This window comes from Charadrius vociferus, unplaced genomic scaffold (genome assembly GCF_000708025.1).
Source record: "Charadrius vociferus isolate BGI_N301 unplaced genomic scaffold, ASM70802v2 scaffold259, whole genome shotgun sequence".
Lineage (NCBI taxonomy): Eukaryota > Metazoa > Chordata > Aves > Charadriiformes > Charadriidae > Charadrius > Charadrius vociferus.
In genome coordinates, this window is record NW_009661368.1 from 7786248 (window position 1) to 7806088 (window position 19841).

The following is a 19841-nucleotide window of genomic DNA, read 5'->3' on the forward strand; positions in this document are numbered from 1 at the left end:
AAAAGTCCTTCCCCAGCTCTCCTGGAGCCCCTTTAGGTACTGGAAGGCCACAATAAGATCTCCCCGGAGCCTTCTCTTCTCCAGGCTGAACAGCCCCAACTCTCTCAGCCTCTCCTCATAGGAGAGGTGCTCCAGCCCTCGGATCATCCTCGTGGCCTCCTCTGGACACGCTCCAGCAGGTCTCTGTCCTTCTCATATTGGGGACTCCAGAGCTGGAGGCAGTACTCCAGGTGGGGTCTCACGAGAGCGGAGTAGAGGGGCAGAACCACCTAATGGAACAGACAGGCGGCATCTCTTCAGTCGCTCCCCGTGCGTCACTCACAATAATGTGCTGCAGTGTACTTCAGGCTTGTTTCCCAAGAACAAATATAGTTCTTATTTATAATGCAACAAAGGCTAAAGCAGGTTTCCTGATTCTGATAAGTGACTCTGTGATTATTTCTTCAATAAATAACATCATGTCTTTCAGATTATTCTTTCACGTTTTATTCTGGTTTGGAAGAGAGAAGGCACAGACGAGCGTCTCCGTGCCTCGAGTCACTTCGTTTATTTTTTCATTTATAAACCCCAGGGATCTGCCAGAGAACACTTCCATGGTACTTAAGGACTTTTGAACACCGGATTGAACTTTGTGGACTGGACTTGCAGCGGCACATAACCAATGCACGGCTACGGAGACGTCACTGTTTATCAGGTAATTGCCTCCTGCGAGATGCGAATGCACCGGCGGCAGCCGTGCGGCGTTATCACAGCCGATCATGACATAGCGCTCTCCTTGAACAGCAATCACCCAGCTTTCCGAAGAAGCAGTGAACCAATATGCCGCTGGGAAGCCTGTCAGCAAAACGCCGGTACAGTGCATCAGCATGCTCCAGACGTCAGCTTGCTGTACCGAAAAGGGGTGAAAGATGTTAAATGAAATGTAATCACCCCCTTGGACTTTCTGCTTGCATTCAAATTTCTCTAACAAAAAATGTACCATATTATTTACTGTGTCTTCTTTTAAGGTAGCTGTCATCACACGATTCAGAAACACCAAACATACTAAGAATGGGATTTTCTGTGTCAAAATGTCCCATTGAAATTCAGACACCTCCTTCTCACAGTCTGTGCAATACCGTGAAGCAAACAGGGCCTGGACCTCATTGGAAAAAAAAAACCCCAAACAAATTCCGTGTTTATGTAATGATGTATTTATTTAGGGCGACTCCAAACAGATACAGCTGGTTAGACTTGAAAATAACCGCATGTGAAAACGCAAACAATAATTTATGTAACTTCAAATGAGTTTTTGCAAGGTGTTTTGATGTGTTTTCCCTGAACGCTCCCCTGCACGCCTGGTCATTAAGTATGTCGTTCGGCACACCTTACCTCCTGCGGACAGAAGAAAAGCATCATGCCCGCGCTCCTCTCCGAACCTGCCCTGGTACAGCATCGGGGGTCAGCTCCATACCGCACGTCCACTCCTCAGATCTGTCAGTCAGCCTGGGGAGACGCTCACACCGCGGGCAACGCTCACTCCCAGTTACATTAATAGGCTCTTCTTGCAAACGGTGTAATTAGTTTTCAGAAGAACATCCCTAAATACCCATTTTGGTCTGGCAGGATGACAGTAGTGGCAGAGACCGTATAGAGAGCTGGAGGGGCCCGAGGACAAAAACTGGTGGAGAATATTATGACAAAGTGGGTTTTCATCAGAAGACGTGAAGAGTGAAACTGCTCCCAAGGAAGGGCAGTCAAAACCTCTGCCTCACTTGGAATTTATTTTTATGTCGCAAAATAGTCCCTTTTTAAATGGTTCTAATGGCTTGAGATAACTTTAACAAAAATTGATCTTTTAAAATGTCAAACGTCATTTTAGAAGATCAATATCAATGTGACATTTTTGCAGCTATTAAAATAAAAACATTGATTCTCTCCAGATTTTTTTCTGATTGGTAATTACGATTTTAAAAATTCATTACATTGTCCTAATCTGGGGGTGGGAAACTCTTGTGGGGCATTTCCTGCCTAATGAGGATCATCTACATAAATGATTGCTGATGCTTCAGTTGCTGCTCACACACGTACAGATGAGAGATTCTCCCGCGCGCTAGTTTGGGGTTCACAGAAACGTCGCCATGGCCAAAGGAGCCGCAGGAGGGCCACCAAAGATCCATCCAACGTCACAGAATCCCAGACTGGTGAGGGCTGGAAGGGCCCTCTGGAGCTCCCCCATCCCACCCCCCACCAGAGCAGGGGCACCTCCAGCAGTGGCACAGGACGGCGTCCAGGCGGGTTTGGGATGGCTCCAGAGGGGGAGACTCCCCCACCTCTCTGGGCAGCCTGTGCCACTGCTCTGCCGCCCTCACAGCAGAGAAGGCCCTCCTCAGGTTCCTCCTCCTGCAGGTTTCCCTGGTCTCCAGGCTATTTCCCTGCAGTGGGGAGGTTGGCTCACGGAAAGCCGGGTCAGACACGTCTATACGCGCCACGATCGGGGCAGCGGCTGCTTTGCAGAGAGCTGCTGCAGTCAGACCCTCACGCAGCGCCTCTCCCGCACACGCTGACGGGAGCTTCCTCCGCTTCTCATCCGTAGGGCAGATTTTCGGAGAGTGAGGAACACTGGTAACCCTCTCAGATTTTCTCTTTATGCTCAAATATGCATTCATTCGAACCACAACTCACTGCTGATTTACAAGCAAATACTGTTCATTACCTTTTCTGTCAAACATCGTGTCTTCTGATACCAAACATCAAGGGGGGAAAAAATGCACATAATTTACAAATCTAATAACGCATTTCCCATCACACTCCTCTGCATTGCCATGGCCACAAAAAGATGGAATCAGCCAAGATGAAAGCGTTTTCAGGGCTGGAGTTTAATGGCTAAAATAATTGCAGAAACATACACATCTCCAAAACAAACCACTTCCAGCATGAATAATGCGAGGAGTATCCTCTTATCTACTACTTCACTTCACCTCAGTACACGCTCCCTTGTGAGCAAAATACGTACGTGGTATTGGAGGTATTTCAGACGCTGCAGCTCTCTGTGGCTGAACCACCGCCACTCCGCTGCAAACAAACTGCAGAGTCTGCACAGAGTTAGAGAGAGAAGGATGCTGCTCTTCTTATCTCCCCGAAAACCACCTTCAGAAGGTGGAAACAACACTTCCTAAGTAGGTGTTTTACGTGGCATCTGCTTGCTTGGGTGGCATCAAACCCTCCCTTTAGAAAAGCAGATACGGACCAGAAAAGCTCTCCCAGTTCTACAAGAGTCACTCGCTGCTGACTCACAAACCCGCTTCCCACCCTCCGGCGGCAGAAGTCGGCCTGGCCGCTTTGCCCCTGCTTCAGCGTCTGCCCAAAACTTTAACCATTACAACAAGATTTTTCCATATAAACTGAGACGAGTTCCGCGTTGGTATGAATGTGAAACCGCAATCTATTTATTTTTCAGAGAGCTGTACAAATTAAGACTGGAAAGGCCAACTTACTGAATGTCTGGACAGTATGAGTCACCGCATTTTCATCCAATTAGTTCCCCTTCTATATTTTAGCCATCAGATTTGAGGTCGCTCAGTATGTGACCTGTTTACTTTCACTGAAAACTACATTTATTTTTCTAGAAAGGCATTTGGAACAGAAAGCATTTTAAGTGCAAAAAATGAATGGCTTGAATAAAACATCATTGTACTGACACGTACTCTGCTTAACGAGGGTTTCTCACACTAAATCCCCACAATTTTTTTTTTTTAAATCGGAATAACAGCACAACAATGAAAAGAAAATATTTAGCCTAAAAACGAGCAGAAAAAAACCGGTGAGGTTACCATGACAAAAAACCAAACTGCCTCACAGCACTGCTACTACAAGCTCCTGGATGCTTTAAAGTGCAATGCTGGGAAAAATACCACCCCGCTCCCTCCTGCCTGCCCACGGCACCTTCCCACGAGACCCTCCCGCAACCTGTAGCGAACCGGGAATATCCCAAACCTCAGTGCCTGACGCTGTGATTGTCCATAGCCAGTCTAGCGATGCTTGGAAGTGTCTGACAAGAACAGTGCTCCCCTTCAAAGAGCCACCTTCTGCCACCCTTTGGGATACTAATTAGTGCAGAACTTGAGGAATTAGACAGTATTCGTGGCGCTGAATGGCAAACTCCCACATTTTTGCCCCTGTGCACACATTTATGCCTTTTTGGAAGTATTACATCCCCAGCAACTCCACACTCCGTGAGCCTGACGCGGTTCCAAAGCTCCGATGAGACGCACTATAAGACACCGGACATATCACCATTTTAACTGTGCTTCACAAAGCACGTAGTACTCTCTCCATTGTTTATGCTGATCACTTTCCATTTGAAGAATACAAGACTCTGTATCTGTTCCTCTGACTGTTACATTCTTTTGCCTTTAAGCTGTCTTTTTCTTATGGTCTGTTAAGAAAAGTAGCTGCTGCAGACTGAAACATCCTGTAAACTCATTCATGCTCTGGCAAACGTGTCGACGATAATATTTTAGTAAGAACTGTAGCCACAGATGCTTATAGGCATAGGCTGTGTTCTGAAAAAAACTCTCCTAGATCTAGGAAGGAAGAGTTAACAAAGTCTCTCTTTAAAATGCTAATAGCAGACAATGGTCTGTGGATAAGTTAATTAGTGGAGCCAGCTTGTGTTTAATTATTTCACTTGACCTGGTGCAGATTTAGACAATAATCCCTTTAGAGAGGGGAAGGGGCTGTCGGAAATGATGTGATGTACCAGAAGAAAAACTTTAAATCTGCCTGAGCCGAGCAGGTAGTCTACTATCTCAAACTGGAATGATACACTGTTCTCCACCGTAAGACAAGCTCAAATAGAAAAAGAAATGCAGGTCTGAACCACAGAGATTATGCTAAGGACCTCGTGAGCTTTCCACTCCGATACTTAACTTTTCTTCCCCCCCCTCCCTATTCAGCTGGGATTTTGCTATTGAATAATGTATAAACCAACCCACTGCAGTCAGAGGTGGGATTTCATGAGCAACTTGAAACAAGCGCAACCAGACTGTACCAGGAGTCTCTGAACATACTAAAATGTGTGTGAAAAAAGAAAAGGGTCTATAGACTATTAGTATATGTGGAATTTTCTTGCAGGAGAGGCTCTGAAGATTTGCACATTTCAAAAAAGAGAACTGATTAGGTTGGGTATCAGTCCTATTCTTGCTCAGACTCTATAATCGAATCCAATTAAACTCAAAGGTTTGTTTTATCTGAGTAGGTCAGCCCCAAATCATGTAGCTTTTCAATTTGGTAACATCTCTTCAATAGCTTGCCCAAATACGAATAAGAAGTCTTTACAGTTTAACACGTGAATCAGTACAATCTCCTCCAGAGGCTACAGCATCTGAATGCCAGCAGTACGTAAAGGACGCCGGGAGTATAAAAGAGTGTCTAAGCCAAATGGAAAAAAAGAATTAAAAAAACAAATTGGGAGCTACTCTGGCAGGCAGTAAATATGCACCGTAGGAGAGGGAGGAAACTCTTTGTTTCAGCCGAAGGGTGGGAGTCGTTCCTGGTGGAATCAGCTCCACGGGAGATGTCAACTGGCTGTAGGTTTAGTTTTATACACCGGTTCTCTCTGCTCTGTGATTAGAGCATCCTTCTGTGCGCATCTTCAGAAAGGACACACCATGCACAGGAACTCAGGGTGAAAACCTTCACGGAACAACTAGATTGATAAAAGCAGCACCGTTGCTCTGTTTGATCCTCTTTATCAAAAACATAATGTGACAGGGAATGAAATGCCCCAGGGCAGGAGCGGGCTCAAGACAAATGCAAGCCGTGTGTGGCAGATCACCTTAACAGATCCTTATTGCAGAGAAGTGCTGCGGTGCCCAGACGGGCTCCCCATCACCTCCTCTGACAGCTCCGTTTCACCGCAGCACGGGGATTGTCAGCCTCACCAGGAAAGACGAAGCCTCCTCAGCAACTGGTCTGCAAATGTGAAGCCAACTTCTCAAGAGGATCGGCATGGCCACAAATTCACGGGCCCTTCCTCAGCCCTCACAAACAGCTCTGACGCTCTCCTCCTCCAAAGGGCAGGAGGAGTGGCATAGAGGACTCGGCGTGTCCCGAGCATCAGTAAGGCACTTCGGCAATGCCAACAGCACAGAAAAGAGCTACTGAATACAAGTTCAAAATTAGCATTAAAAAAATTGATAGGACTGCTTACCCTGGCGACAGGTTGACCATGGTTTTCTGAATCCCAAAGAGTTTGTGTTGTATAGAGGGAAATAATGGTAAGAGCGTGATAAGGTTTCATGGAAACTATCAGACTGAGCAGCTTGCTTAACCAAACAGGGTCTGCTCTGCCATGGTTTTCCAGTGCATGCAAAGGGCTCCTTCCCCAAAACCCGAGGTGTCAAGGATTAAACATCACACATCTATGGGTCAAGGACGAGCAATACAGGTGTCCATAATGCGTGTTCTGCCTGTCCAGGCCATACAATTAAATACACATTTGTTGCGCTGTCTTACTTCCTTCACTAGGGTTCGTTTGTCAATGTAACCTCCTAAACCCCCCAGCAGTGACAGGGCCATTAGTGTCCGAGCACAGGGAGGATAACGAGTGAGTATGTGCGGATGAAACCTCAGCAAGGCTGAGCTTACACAAACTCACATTCAAACGGTGCCAACAGATCATCACCATTTGCATAACCAGTTGGTCTCCAGCCCATTACATTTGTGTCCTGATCATCTTGATGGTGAATTATTTCGGGAGGTAAATACCACGGCTGTTTTCCTGTCTACTCATTGGACTCCTGCAGGTTCCAAGATATTTACCAGCTTCTTTTTTTTCGGAAAGCTCTTTTGTTCCTTAAGAGTTTCTCCTATCATCTCCAAATAATCTTTTTTTCAGTGAAACACATACTCATGATATCGTTTTCCAAGGCCCATGGCTCAGAGCCCTTCCTCTGTCAGTTTTACTGGTCTATCAGGTTTTTATGAAGCAAAAATAATCAAAACCACCTTTCATATACATAAGTTCCAAAACCTGAACAACAGCATTGTATCTAAAGAGTTGCGGCAATCACGCAGCAGACTGAAAGGTATGGATGATTCCCAGCAGAAAGACACACAGCCACTGCCTTTCGAGAAACACAAACGGGGAGACGTACCCTTTCCAGGTACTGTAACAAGGCTTCAGAACCACTGACATAATTCCCTTCTTAATTAAAACAAATGGTGTTATTTCTATGACAAGGCTTTGCTCACATCTTTCCCATCCTGCACCAGAGGAATCCATTAAGCAGTGCTGGGCCAACAGCGCTCAGAGCGGACTCCAGCCCTCCCCATCTGCAACTTCTGGTATCTCAAATTACTACAAGTGGCCCTCCATTGGGTGCGCGACGCATTTCCAAAGGCACTAAATGGGGTTAATAAAATGAACCTTCTTCACTGATGAGTGGTAGCGCTCCTCGCCATAATTTGCTGAAAAAGGTCATTCTTGTCTGTAATGAGAAAATGAAATGCATGCTGGAATGACGGAGCAAGCTCAAATCAGTCCTACGTACAATGTAGAAACATAAACCAGAATCAAGCATAAATCTACCAGCTAAATTCAGCTTATGGCTAATCAGCTCTTTCTTTGACAGAATATGCTGCTGTGGAAATGGGATAATTTTATAACTGAATAATTTAACCAGTTTTATCTTTAAGTAATGATTTCAGGCATATTAATATCTAAAGCTTCAGTATTTACATTTTTGTTACACGGACCTGAAAAATTACAAGCTATCAGGAATAACGCAGTATTCCGGGATAAATGACATTTATAGAGTGGCTTTCGTCCCCCAGCGTGACTTTGTGCTCCGCAAATCCCTGGGATGGCACGTGGGAGGCGGGCAGAGCGCGCTGTGCCACGGGACGGGGCAAACCGCCTCTCACCAGTGAAGGGGAACTGTTGGAAACGCTACGGCCAAGGCTAGAGGGGACCGGCAACACACGGCATGACCTGCCGAACAGAGGATGCTCCAGCGCTTTACCTGCTTATCCCTGTTATGACTCTGGCAGTTCATGTCTGGCTTGAAGACATGTTCCACCCAGACTTCCAATCATTATTCGAACGCTGTGAGAAGTGGAAAAGCCACTTACCCTTGAAGTCTGTTACAGTCCTTCATCATGTCAGTCATTGGAAAATACCTTGGGAGCCTGCGCGTCTGGAAGCTAAATACAGGGGCTTGTGGTCCAAATTCATAGAAATGGATGTGCCTCACTGGCAAAATAATTACTAATCTCTCATCCTCGTTCTCCTCCCGTGAGTTCAGCTGCGGATGCATTTTTCTGCACAGGTTTTAATGCAGTGATATGGGAACTTCATCTTTAAAAGCAAGATACTTGTGGCTCAGCAGAATCTAACGACCTTGTTTTAGTTCTTCCCCGGAAAAAATAATGGAGAGAACATGAAAACCACAATCCCTCTCACTTTAAAGAACTCCTGTAATAGATACAAATAGCAAACACGGTGTGTGCTAGATTGTGCCTGTCAGAAGGTGACATCCTCTTACCAATTTTGCATTAGTCCTCACCGCTCCTTGGAGATGGCTAATTTGAGTGAGGGAAATGGGCAACAGAAACTCTTAGGATGCGGTCAAGCCATTTAGATGTCACTTTCCCTCATTCTTTGTATTTTGTCAGTACACATACACGACTGATAATCTGCACGGGTTCACTCGTGTATCACTCGTATGGTGTCGACATCCTTCAGCCTCACGCTGCAGCAGATGTTCCTCCAGCCCTGCTCAGAGGAGGCGGCGTGGCTCTGCACAGCATCGCATTGACATGCAGTGAGGGGAAATAATTAACACAGGCAACTATAATTTAGAACAGAATAAATTCCTTTTGTTATATTCCAGGGGTGGAAAAAGGATTGAAAGCCGCTGGACTCTCCTGTCCGAGGAAAGTTTCCTGGCACAGACTGCACAGACAGCCGGCGTCACCCGGTGGCTACACCGAGGGTACCGGCTGGCTGGGAGAGACAAGCCCAGATTAAAACCACTGTATTTGGGTAATCTCAAACTAGTGGACTGCTATCTATGAGACTGCTTCACAAAGATGAATTAGAGCAGGCTCCATGGCTAAATGGATCCCTATCACCAGTGCACTGCCTTGTTTACTCCTGGCCAACGTTTGAAATGAAGTAACAGGGAGGTTTTGAAAAGCTACTGCAATGATCTGGAGAGAAATGTACCCCAAATAGTTACTACAGATGGTAAAAACCAGTCCCCGCTCAGTTTTTGGAGGAGCAGAGTACCCTTTTTTTTTTAACAAAACAGTTCAAATTTCTGCTCTCTCAGACATGTCTAGTTGCACCAAAACCTGAGTGCTGGAAAAGAAATCAACCGTCTCTGCCAATAAGAAGAACTTTTCCTCTTCCCCACAAAAATCCTGCCTTTTCATTCATAAATAAAATAAGCCACTAACTCAGCTGCTGGCAGGCTCTCCCTTTTATCTTTCACTCACTTGAGAAAGACCAGCAACATCACGTTTTCGGAAAGCCAAGTGTAGTAATCATAGAATCGGATTTCATGTATTTTTAAAAGCATTTGCAGCAGCAGAGCTCCAATCACTTTTAAAAGAAATATAAACATACAGAAATTCCGAAGAAGCAACTTGGAGCTCCTGACTTTCCTCATTTCTTCAACACAAGATGAACGTGCCAGGAAGGGACTCCTTTCTAAAGGAGATCTCAAAAAGTTAGCAACATTACACTACAAGCACGGCAGAGCCGAAATACTTATTATCTCAAATAAGCCCGGATGACATTTGAGATGCCTCGACGTTTATTGGCCTGCCAGCACAGCGCGGGATCAACCACCTCCTTCGCTCTATTGCTTTTTTTTTTTTTCCCTCCTGCTTGCTCAAAGTCCGTGTTCATAAAATATTTAGCGGAGGATCTTCAGAGGATGGTATCGCCTACGCTATAGCCCCAGCGCAGGTTTACCGTGCTACGGAGACAGATATCCTGCCACCAGAGAAATGGGAAGAGCGCATGGGGCTGAGTCCCGGCCCCAGGAGCTCCCCCTCGCCGCGGCGGTGCGGGCTCAGTCCCCGCCTGCCACGCCAGCACGAGCGGCAGCGGACAAAGTGAGCGAGCACGCAGAACAGATTTGGTCCCTTTCGTGTGGTTATAAGGAGAAATGTTACTTTTTAGAACGGAAAACAGAAATACGAATGTTCTGCCTGTTTCCCGGCGCCCGCTGGGGACAGCTGACCCTTTTTTACCTCTTGTTATTTTCTTCCCAGTGGAAAAAAAGGAAAGAGCAATGGAATCTGGAATTCAGATGCACTGCTGAAATAAGCTATCAGTTGGGCAGCAACTCCTGGTAGTACCACCCATTTCTGCAGCAGCCTGCCATGCGTTAGCTAAACCAGCACCGTCCCCCCTTCTCCCTGAGCTGTGTTACGACCTGTCCCTCTCCTGTGTTCGCAGCCTTCCCTCTCAGTCCACGCGTTTTGTGCTCCCACCCCTATTTCATCTTGCCCTCCTAGTTTCATTAAACCAGCTACAAATTTCCTCTGTTTCCCTGGCGTTCTCCTGTACTGGACCATACCTCTGCTTTTAACCTTTCCATCTAAGCCTGGCTCTCCGAATGAACCTTCGAACCTCTGGCGCGCTCTAAATCCCTATCATTTTCCCTATTAGTTCAAGGGGTAGATGTTCCTTTGTTCCACCTTTGGCATTTCTCACCCTTAAGCATCCAGGAGCTTAAACCAGGCTGTTGCTAGACTGTCCTCCTTTAATATTTTTTATGAAGTGCAGTCCAATTATCTTTATCTTCCTTGGGGATCCATTCAATTAAGCGCAATCGTAATGAGTGAATGGACACAGAGCATTGTAACCGTATTTACATCCAGATTAATGGGAACTAGGTAAGATAACTTTAAAGCCATCAATATTTTAATACCTTGGCTTTTCATTTTGCTATCTTCAGTGTCAGACACGTTTAGAGAGACCAGCACAATTTGAGAGGCTGAGTTTTTAATTTCCTCCTTGGTTTGTGGAAACGAGGGTTTAGAAACAGCAGCAAACTACAAGAATTTCCCTTAAAATACATTTCTTGCAGGTTAACCAAAACACTTCTCACGACAGAAAGCAAGCTGGAACACTTTGTCCAGTTTCTTGGACGTTTAATTAATTGAAGGTAATGCAAGAAACCAGTACAGAACTGGTATTTAAGTGGAGATGCTGAGAGCACCGGGAAGTCTCATTTAATGAGCATGCAACAGAAATGCTGAGCTAGAAACACTGATTTGGAAGTGACTTTTCTCCCTTCTGAAAGACAAATGCTGGATCTGGAACATGGACCTGTCTCTCCGATACGCAATAGCTTTGACAGCTATTTTCGCGCCTGCTTTGAGACGCCTTTGCATCGCAGGAACAAGGTAAAAGGGTCCAACGGAGACTGAAAACCTGGTTCCGTTTCAGCACAGCTTAACGTAATAGTGTCATAGGCACTGATAAATGTGTCAATAAGCATTTGGAGGAATAACTGGTATCCAGGGAATTTATCTTGGTTGTAGTAGTTTCAGCTGAATAGGTCAGATTTGTTACCATTTTAATTTACACAAATCTGCATTCCAAATACTGCTCTTCGGCTCCTTTTCCTAACAACAAGAAAATGTCAGCAGCAAACCCAAATTTACTCCTCTAATAGCTTTCTCAAGATTTCAGGAAAAACAAACAAAACCAAAAAAACAATCTGTGGTACAGTTATGGGAGTGCTTAAACACATTTTTCAATTTAGACCTAATACAATTTTATGTTAATAAACCGGGAACTTTTGCCAATTCCAGATGTAATCCTGAAAGGCAGCAGAGCGCGCTGGGAGTCAGCATGTCCCGTAGCTTCAGGGCAGCCCCAGGACTGCGCCCCGAGGTGGCTGTTCTGCCTCGGTCCAAGTGTCCCCTGCCCAACCGCGTACCCAGCCGGGGGACACGCAACACCGTATTTCCATAGACAGAGTGCCAGCTCGCCTCGATTTCCCAGACAGAGGAACTTATGTGATGCATATGGTTCCCCTGCAAGTTTTTAAAATACTTCAGATGCAATGAGATAAACCTGGAAAAAGATGAGCATTTTTGCCTCACCCCTTCCCCCTAATTATCACCTGCCTCTTTTTCAGCTGATTTGCTGAGATTAAAACCTCCCTCCCACCAGGCTATCCCAATCTACGTCTCCGAAATTAATACAAACCGATGACCTTTCTCTACCCGTAAAGCCCTACATTAAAATGCCGGTCCCCACTGATGTCAAGAGGGCAATAAGAGTTCTGTCATTTCCATAAAACCAGTATTTTCCTGCCGGAATTCAGATCCCTCCTCTGCGTGCTCTGCCACGGCCCCCCCGGGGGCTGCCCGCAATCTCTGCAGCGCTTGGTTCTCCTCCCCGGCTGCAAGCACGCTGCGGGCTCCAGCACTGCCGAGGATAATCGACCTGCTTGAGATTCAGCTAACTTTCTGGTTCTCTACATAAAAAGAGTGGGGAAAGGTCAAACCTGCCCCAGGTTGCGCTCGCAGTCTTCCGCGTCGGGTGGGAAGGAGCAGGCTGCGGTGCTCCTGCTGCTCCCCCAGCTCTGCTTCGTGTCTTCACACCCGGAAAGCTCTCCGCTCACCCCACCTCCCCCTCGGAAGGCTGTTTCACGCAGCGCCTTCCCCCGGGCGCGCTCGCCCTGGAACCGTGCCCTGCTGCCCCGGGGCGTCCCGCCCGCGCTGAGCTGCCCACGGCGCTTTCATCACCCTCAGCAGCTGCATGTGGGATTCCGGGATTCCTCCCAACGCCACCGGGCAGCTCTGAAGCAAAAACGCGGCCCCGGGCATGTGAATGGGACGGGCACCGAGCCCGGCAGAGCAATGCCTCTCAGCCGGCACGCGGCACAGCGCTCCGCGGCAGGGCCAGAACAGCGCTGCCGGGGCTCCTGTGGAAGGGAAAAAAGTACCTCTGAAGTGCTGGAGGTTTTCATCGCCCTGAGTTCGGTGTCTCAGGGAGACAACCCACGCACCAGCCCGTGCAGGGCACCTCCCGCTCGCTCCATCCCCGCCATCGGTCACGGGGGAAGAGGAGGGGAAGGAAGAACAAATGCAGTTTCTGGTGCCTTCTCTCAGACATGCAGCAGGTTGGGCTCTCTCAAAACGGATTTCACTGGACTCATTATCTCTGGGGACTGCCTGAAGTGAAACACCTGAGCCTAACATTAGGTAAGTCCTTACTTTCGTATTCGCTGCGTAGCCATACTGTCTCTGGCTGGCTCTTCAACCACCAGCGATCCTTCCCATCACTTACAAACCGAGCACAATCTCCTAATTGCACCGGACAGGTGACGCTCTGTGAACCACACAGTCCAATGGGAAAAAAATCCCCAAAGTTCAGTTCCCCCTGTCCCTTCACCCTCACCCCCTCCTTCCCAGGTCACTCCAACCCACCACTAACGCTACATCAATTTTTGTTTAATGTGTGAGGTATAAATGCTTTCTCCCTGAGCTATAGTCACAGCTAGAGAAGGCAGAGCACTGAGAATCAGGCGGTATAGCTTACACAAGTACAGTATGCTTCTGCATCTGGAAAAGCTGTACGTTGTAAAATACCAGATAGAAGAGGTATTAAAGGCAGAGCCACACACAACCCCAAAATCCCTGGAAGACATTTTCCTAGTTTGGAAATGACATAAGGATGCCGTCATGAAACACACCAAGTGTGTCGAGTACGGGCTGAGTAACTGCCTCCAAAGGTAACATGCAAAGAACTAAGCAAGAGAGGTCTAGAAAGGGCTATGGATGCCTGGCACTTGATTTGTCCCCTGACAGAAGGGGGACAAATGCCAATTTATTCACCCCCCTGCTCCTGGAGTATTTTCTACATCTTCAAGTTGTACAAATTTACGCAAGGAAAATATCAGCTTCCTGAGTATGAAGACTCTCCCAGGGCTTCATCGACTGATAGGGATTAAAACAGAAGTATGACATCAAAGCCATGCTGCCCCACAGTTCCTGCAGAAACAAAGACCACGATCTCCACGCTGCAACTCAAACTTTTAGAGACTTTGTATTCCAGACAGGATTTGGGCTTTGCAAGTCAGCCACCCTCAACAACGGGAAACCGGTACGATGGCTTTTAAACTCACCTCTCTGTCAAGTCCAGCAGCCACAGTGACAATGTCTCCCGTCTCGCTGTTAATAGTAAACATATTTTGCGATGGGCTCTGTGGGGTCTGAGTCACGATTCGGTATCTCACCATCCCGTTCGCTGTAGTACTATCGTCTGCATCATTTGCCGTCACTGTCATCACGTAGGTACCTTGGAACGAGAGAAGACGAAATATCAGACGGAATATCTCTCATTGCAGAGCAGATTGCAGTCCCATTGACTCGAGGTCATGCATTTTACTCAGAAATGCTACGGAGTAGACATCCCATTTCCATCCAGCCAGCTAGGCAAGGCGGGGATTATGAAAATAGCAACACTGCTGAGACTAGATGATCTGTAAGGATACTGATTACACATAACCGGCACATAGCGAGAAGTCATAGGAGGATATCTATGATTAACTTCTAATTCTTTCAGTGATTGTAACTTTTAGGGCAGCACTTTTTGTCCTGCAATTTCATACAGATTCCCGCATGAAATCTTTTTCCATCCAATCACTGCATTCACACGCATTCAAAGTATTTCCAGAGTTTAATAGTGGAAAGCCCATCAGAGTTCTCAGCAGCTTCAGAAGGACCCCATCAACACGCCCATGCTCAGTGCAGGAAGCGACTGCCCACTGCCTCCAGTTCTTAGAGAAACGTCCACCTTTCCAGCCCCTTCTGGAGAAAAAACCCCATTTCTGCAGAGCAAATGGAACAGCTGCTGCCCAGCAGGACAGGAAATCAATGATTTGGTATGTGTGGCCAGCGATGTATTGAATCATTGGTTTGCTTCTTACTAATCATCAGTATCTTCATTTGCCTTGCAAAAAACAATCCCGACTTTCTAGATACTGTTGGTAGCGCGCTGATGCACTGACAGGCTCATTATCACTGGAGTTTGGCAGCAGGGTGTTTTGCTAAAGTGGGAAATTATCATTATGAGGGTAAAAGATGTGACTTGATTGGATGGACTCCTGCAGCTGCATGGTCCTGTGACCCCCGCGCTCCCAGGGCCCAGCTCTACGCTCGTTATGTTGGGAGGAGAGAAGAACTAAAAGGGCAAAAACATACCGCTTACAAAAGGCAATCTGCAACAGCGGATGAATCTAATGACACGAGACCTGAACGGAGGAGTGGGAGGGAAAGACAGACAGTGCAACCAGATGTAACCAAACCCAACAGCCTCAGTGGAAAGATGGAAGGGACTGCTTGAACGCTCCTCATTTGGGAACTCTGAACAGGTGAACCAACTTACGAGCCTGCCGTGCTGGAGGAGACGCAAAGTGGCCCCAACAAGAACCTGAGCTGATTCAAGAAGGAGCCGTGTGTTGTTTCACAAAGAGAGCGGAGTTTCTTCTGCCCCCTCGGTTAGACGAGAGCCACTGGCAAGCTCGGGGACAGGCGGCTCCATCAGCACTGCGTCGTGTGTCACGCAGGGAGCCCAGATCCCCAGCTTGGTCACAAAGCCACCGAGCTTCCAGTTCAGAGACAGCAGAGAGCTGGAGAGCTTGCATCTGTTTGCAAGGGAATTTATAAAACATGCCCCACGCTCTAAACGGGCAGATCTGCCAATGGCTGCAGCACGCCCAGGTTTTGTACCTCTGCCAAGTGTCTTTAAGCCACGTGGCACATAGGCAACTCCTCCAGTGTCTTCCCCAACTTTCAGAAAACAACATTTCTCAGTATTAGCAAGAAGTGGCCTCATAAGTCTGTGTTTTTGCACTGTGGGAAGGGCTTTGCTGAGCTCCTTCCAACTGGCTCAATCAGGCTCTTTTTGTTCTCTGTGGTGATACGTACGTATCCCTGTGAGTTTTCTTAGTTCAATAAGAATTATAGATTAAAAAATAAATGAATGTGTAAAGCAAATTCTAATGATGAATACATTCCTATCTTTCTGCAATAATTCTGATTCACATTTGTGAAATGAAAACAAACTATTTAACAACTTTAACATTTTTCCGATCAATAAACTTCAGGAGAGGGAAGGAACACCGAATTGAAACAAGGCTGTGCACGCATTGAATTTTCTCCTTTCTCTTCAAGCATTCTTTTTTCGCTCTTTTGCAAAGCCAGTTATCACAAGACAAGTGATACAAATAAAGAAGCCAACCCTTAGATAAGTACAGGGGAAATGTACAGGAGAAATTTAAATAGGAAATATGCTGAATGAGATGTTTGATTTGGAATTTATGTTATCTTAATGCATTCTATACTGAAAATATCTCTGAACGGAATGTCAAAACCCGGGGCTAATGAAAACAGAAGCAGAAGAAGAAAACAGAATCTATTTTAGGAAGCGCAGTCTTAGGACACATTCCAAAAAACAGGTGGTACTTCGTGATTCACTTCTAGTGCAAGAACCCGCTAAGACAGGAAAGCTATTGGGGCTACTAGGGTCAGCCAAGGGCATCCCACCGTTGTGGTCGCTCCGCATCTGGGATCTCTCAGACTGCACTGTAGTTCCCAAAATAAACCAGGACCCGTGCGAGATGGTGGGTTCCCAGTGTGGCAAGGGAACCCAACAGGCTGCAGCTGTGGTGGGCACGGGGTGAGCTGACAGCAGCTGCATCGTGGATGGAGGGTATAGTAGGTCTCCTTCACTCCTTCCCTGACCTTTTTGCTTCTTTCCTACAGTGTAGCATTGGCCTGAGCACATCTGCTCTAGAAAAAAGGACTGTTTCTACAGCATTTGACCTACACCCCGATAAAGGGAGATGGGACTGGACAAACGTCTCTGAAGTCATGAACTGAGCACCAGGGAGCTGTATTTCAGGAGGCAATCTGCTCCCTATCTCACATCTTTAATTTCGATTATGAAACTCAACCACAGAGAAAATAAAGAGAGGAAGTTGGCATTAATTACTAACTTGTAACTTAATAAAACGCCCTCTGCAAAGGGCCCTGTGTGGCTGCAGCACTCTGCAGCGCATGATGGAATTGCAGCAGCCGCTTCCTTCCCCGGCTCTCCGCTGCTCCCTGGGGCTGCTTCTCTGACCACAGGCTGCTGTAAACCGCCTGCAAATTACCTCTTCCTCTCTGCAGTCTGGATGGCGGCTGATATGGCCGTTCCCCTTCCTGTGCACTCGCATTTCCCACCTGGCACTGCTGCCCCAGGGATGAGAGCGCGACGGCATCTCCTGTCGCCCGTGCTGAGGGTACCGCTCCTGAGGTCCGCTCCCAGGGCATCGGCTGGCGTAACCTACATCACCACCCACGTTCCGCTCAGCTTGCTGTATATTTAGTCCATCTTTAAGCAAGACATATCCTCTTGATACCCATGTGCTGCAGTGAATGACATAAACATATATCTGTGCACAAGAGCATTCAATAGAGTGATGTGGATATATACTGCGACGGTGTCTAACATCTTCTGGGTGCTATATAAAGTCTTCCACTATACTAAGGTGGTTGGTGATGATTTACCTGCTATAAAAGTAAATAATATCATGTTTCCATGTCCTATGCAAGGGGATATATCTTCATATGCTTTATATTAAAATAAAGGAAATCCATCCCCATACCCAGCCCCTATTACTACACAAATTAGGCGAATACACAGTGGCAGACTGCACAGCTCTTACACACTCGAGGACTGAGGGCGGTAGTGCCCAACCGGGCCCGCAGGATGCACGTATGCACTTCGTGTAAATCAAAGTATTAACCTCAGCACCTTCCAATCCCTATATCCCACCCAAACAGAGACTGGAAGCAGCTCCCACAGAACAGAAACACTGGGCAAACTCCTCCAAGTGACACTCGAGAGCGCCACGCTGTACTCTGCCGCTTCTGGGTCGGACCCTGCCAGTGGGGAGGGAGCTACACCAGAGGTGTACAAACGGGGCAAGAGGGACTTTACCCTTTCGAGGTGCGAGAGAAGCATTAGCTTTATTTTTCCGCTCTGAAGGGCTTGCTCTCAAGCCCGCTGAGAACATTAGATGAACGCATGAAGTGCTGAAACTCGGGAATTTGCCCCGGTCTGCGCAGTGTATCACGTAACGAATACCCAGTCCAGACGGCGCTGGATGTAACTGCATTAACCCACACACCTGGCTACTAACTCAGGGAGATAACCTGTTGAAAGAAAACCATTTCTCATCAAATAAGGCACATGGTATGTTAAATAAAACACCTAACCTAGTACATCATGTCAATATTAAATCAAATTTGTTGCATGTTGAACAGCTCTTCTGAGAAGCAGATTGAATTATCATGCACAGCTAGTGATGACAAGATTACTGTGCATTAGCTTTCATTAACTAATGTGCCAAGTTCATATATCACCTGAGTTAAAATTGATGTAAGGCATGATGAAGGCGATCTATCAATAAAAGGCAAGATCCCAAGAATCTGCAACTTTGCAAAGCGTTCCCTTTGATTTCCCAGAGACCGCAATCTCCTAGATGTTATTTCGTCAAATGAGATATTTTTGTTTCAATCTAACAATGGACAAGACACATGAGAGAGATGCTTGAAAGCATCCCTTAAGGAAAATATTCCCATTAGACTAATTAAGCTTTCTACAGGATAGGCAAAATAATGCCTTACAGAATCTGGCGGGATGGAAGCAAAGGGAGGTAATTTTTACCTATATGTTCAGTTTTGTTTATCAATTTTCAAATTAATTGCATCTACTTGTAAAAGACTGCAAAAAGATTTTGTTAGGTTCACTATATTTCATTCGACGTGTACATGTTAAGTGCAAAAAGAAGCAAAACAAGAAAGATAGCTGCCCTGGGTACATATAAGCAGATAAGCACACAGTCGGAAACAAATGTCCCCCCCCAAATCACGCTGGAATCTGAGAACCAGCTCAGCTCTCGCTCGCTCCAACGGTCCCAAAGCATGCCAAGGACTGCTAATTCACATCACGTTGTCTGCAATCTCTGCTCTCCCATCTACACAACTTCATTTCTCCGTAAAGACCAAGCTTTCACGGTTTTAAGGCATACAAACAATATCTTCGCACAGTTGTGCTCCCAAAGTCTTTGTTACAATTGCTTTATAATTACCATTTTTCTAAGCTGGTTTGATATCCATTAGTTAGACTTAATGCATGTTAAAAGAAAGAGCTAATGGGCACTTATCAGGAATCCAAATAATAAAAGATAAAAAAACTCTTTCACTTTGCCCTTTATACACATATCACTATAAAAATACACAATCCTCTCTGTCTATTCATGTGATATAAACAGAAAAAGCTAAAACTTCATCCAGTTTTTTACTGATAACGCTGATTCTCTACTCAGCTTTATCTTACGGTTTATGTTTTTTAATGGCTGGGAATTGGTTGCAGAATCATTAAAGGTTGGTTAACCTCCTCAGTCTAATTCTGACCTACAAGATACTTAATTTAATCATTCCCCCATAGAAAAGGATTGAATCATTACGTGCAGACATGTAGCGATGGTCATATTACATTAGATCTTCATTAACCCAAGTTAATAATGGCTTTGTACTAATGGAAACCTCCCCTTCCTCCTAATTTTTTTTCCCCTAAATTGGAAAGCTCACTTAGTGAATGCTCTGCATCCGATGTTAGATAGAGAGAAGACAGTAATTGCTGACGGGAGGATTAAATACTGAAAAGCAGCGTCAAGTTTACATTTACTAAAACCAAAATTTTCCATTCAGAAGAACTTCCTGATATTAGTTTTCTTCCCCACAGAGGATGGGAATCTTATGCCCCGACCCAC

The 19841-nt window shown here is 46.1% G+C and overlaps 1 protein-coding gene across 1 annotated transcript in view; it reads right to left on the bottom strand.

Annotated features, from left to right (window-relative positions):
- CDH4 (cadherin 4, type 1, R-cadherin (retinal)) overlaps positions 1 to 19841 on the bottom strand; it is a gene marked incomplete at its 3' end in the record, with an annotated part of 450714 nt that overhangs the window by 65791 nt on the left and 365082 nt on the right. Inside the window, exon 7 of the mRNA XM_009893590.1 lies at positions 14142 to 14314. Within this exon, the coding sequence (XP_009891892.1) occupies positions 14142 to 14314 (173 nt within the window). The remainder of the gene's footprint in view (positions 1 to 14141; positions 14315 to 19841) is intronic.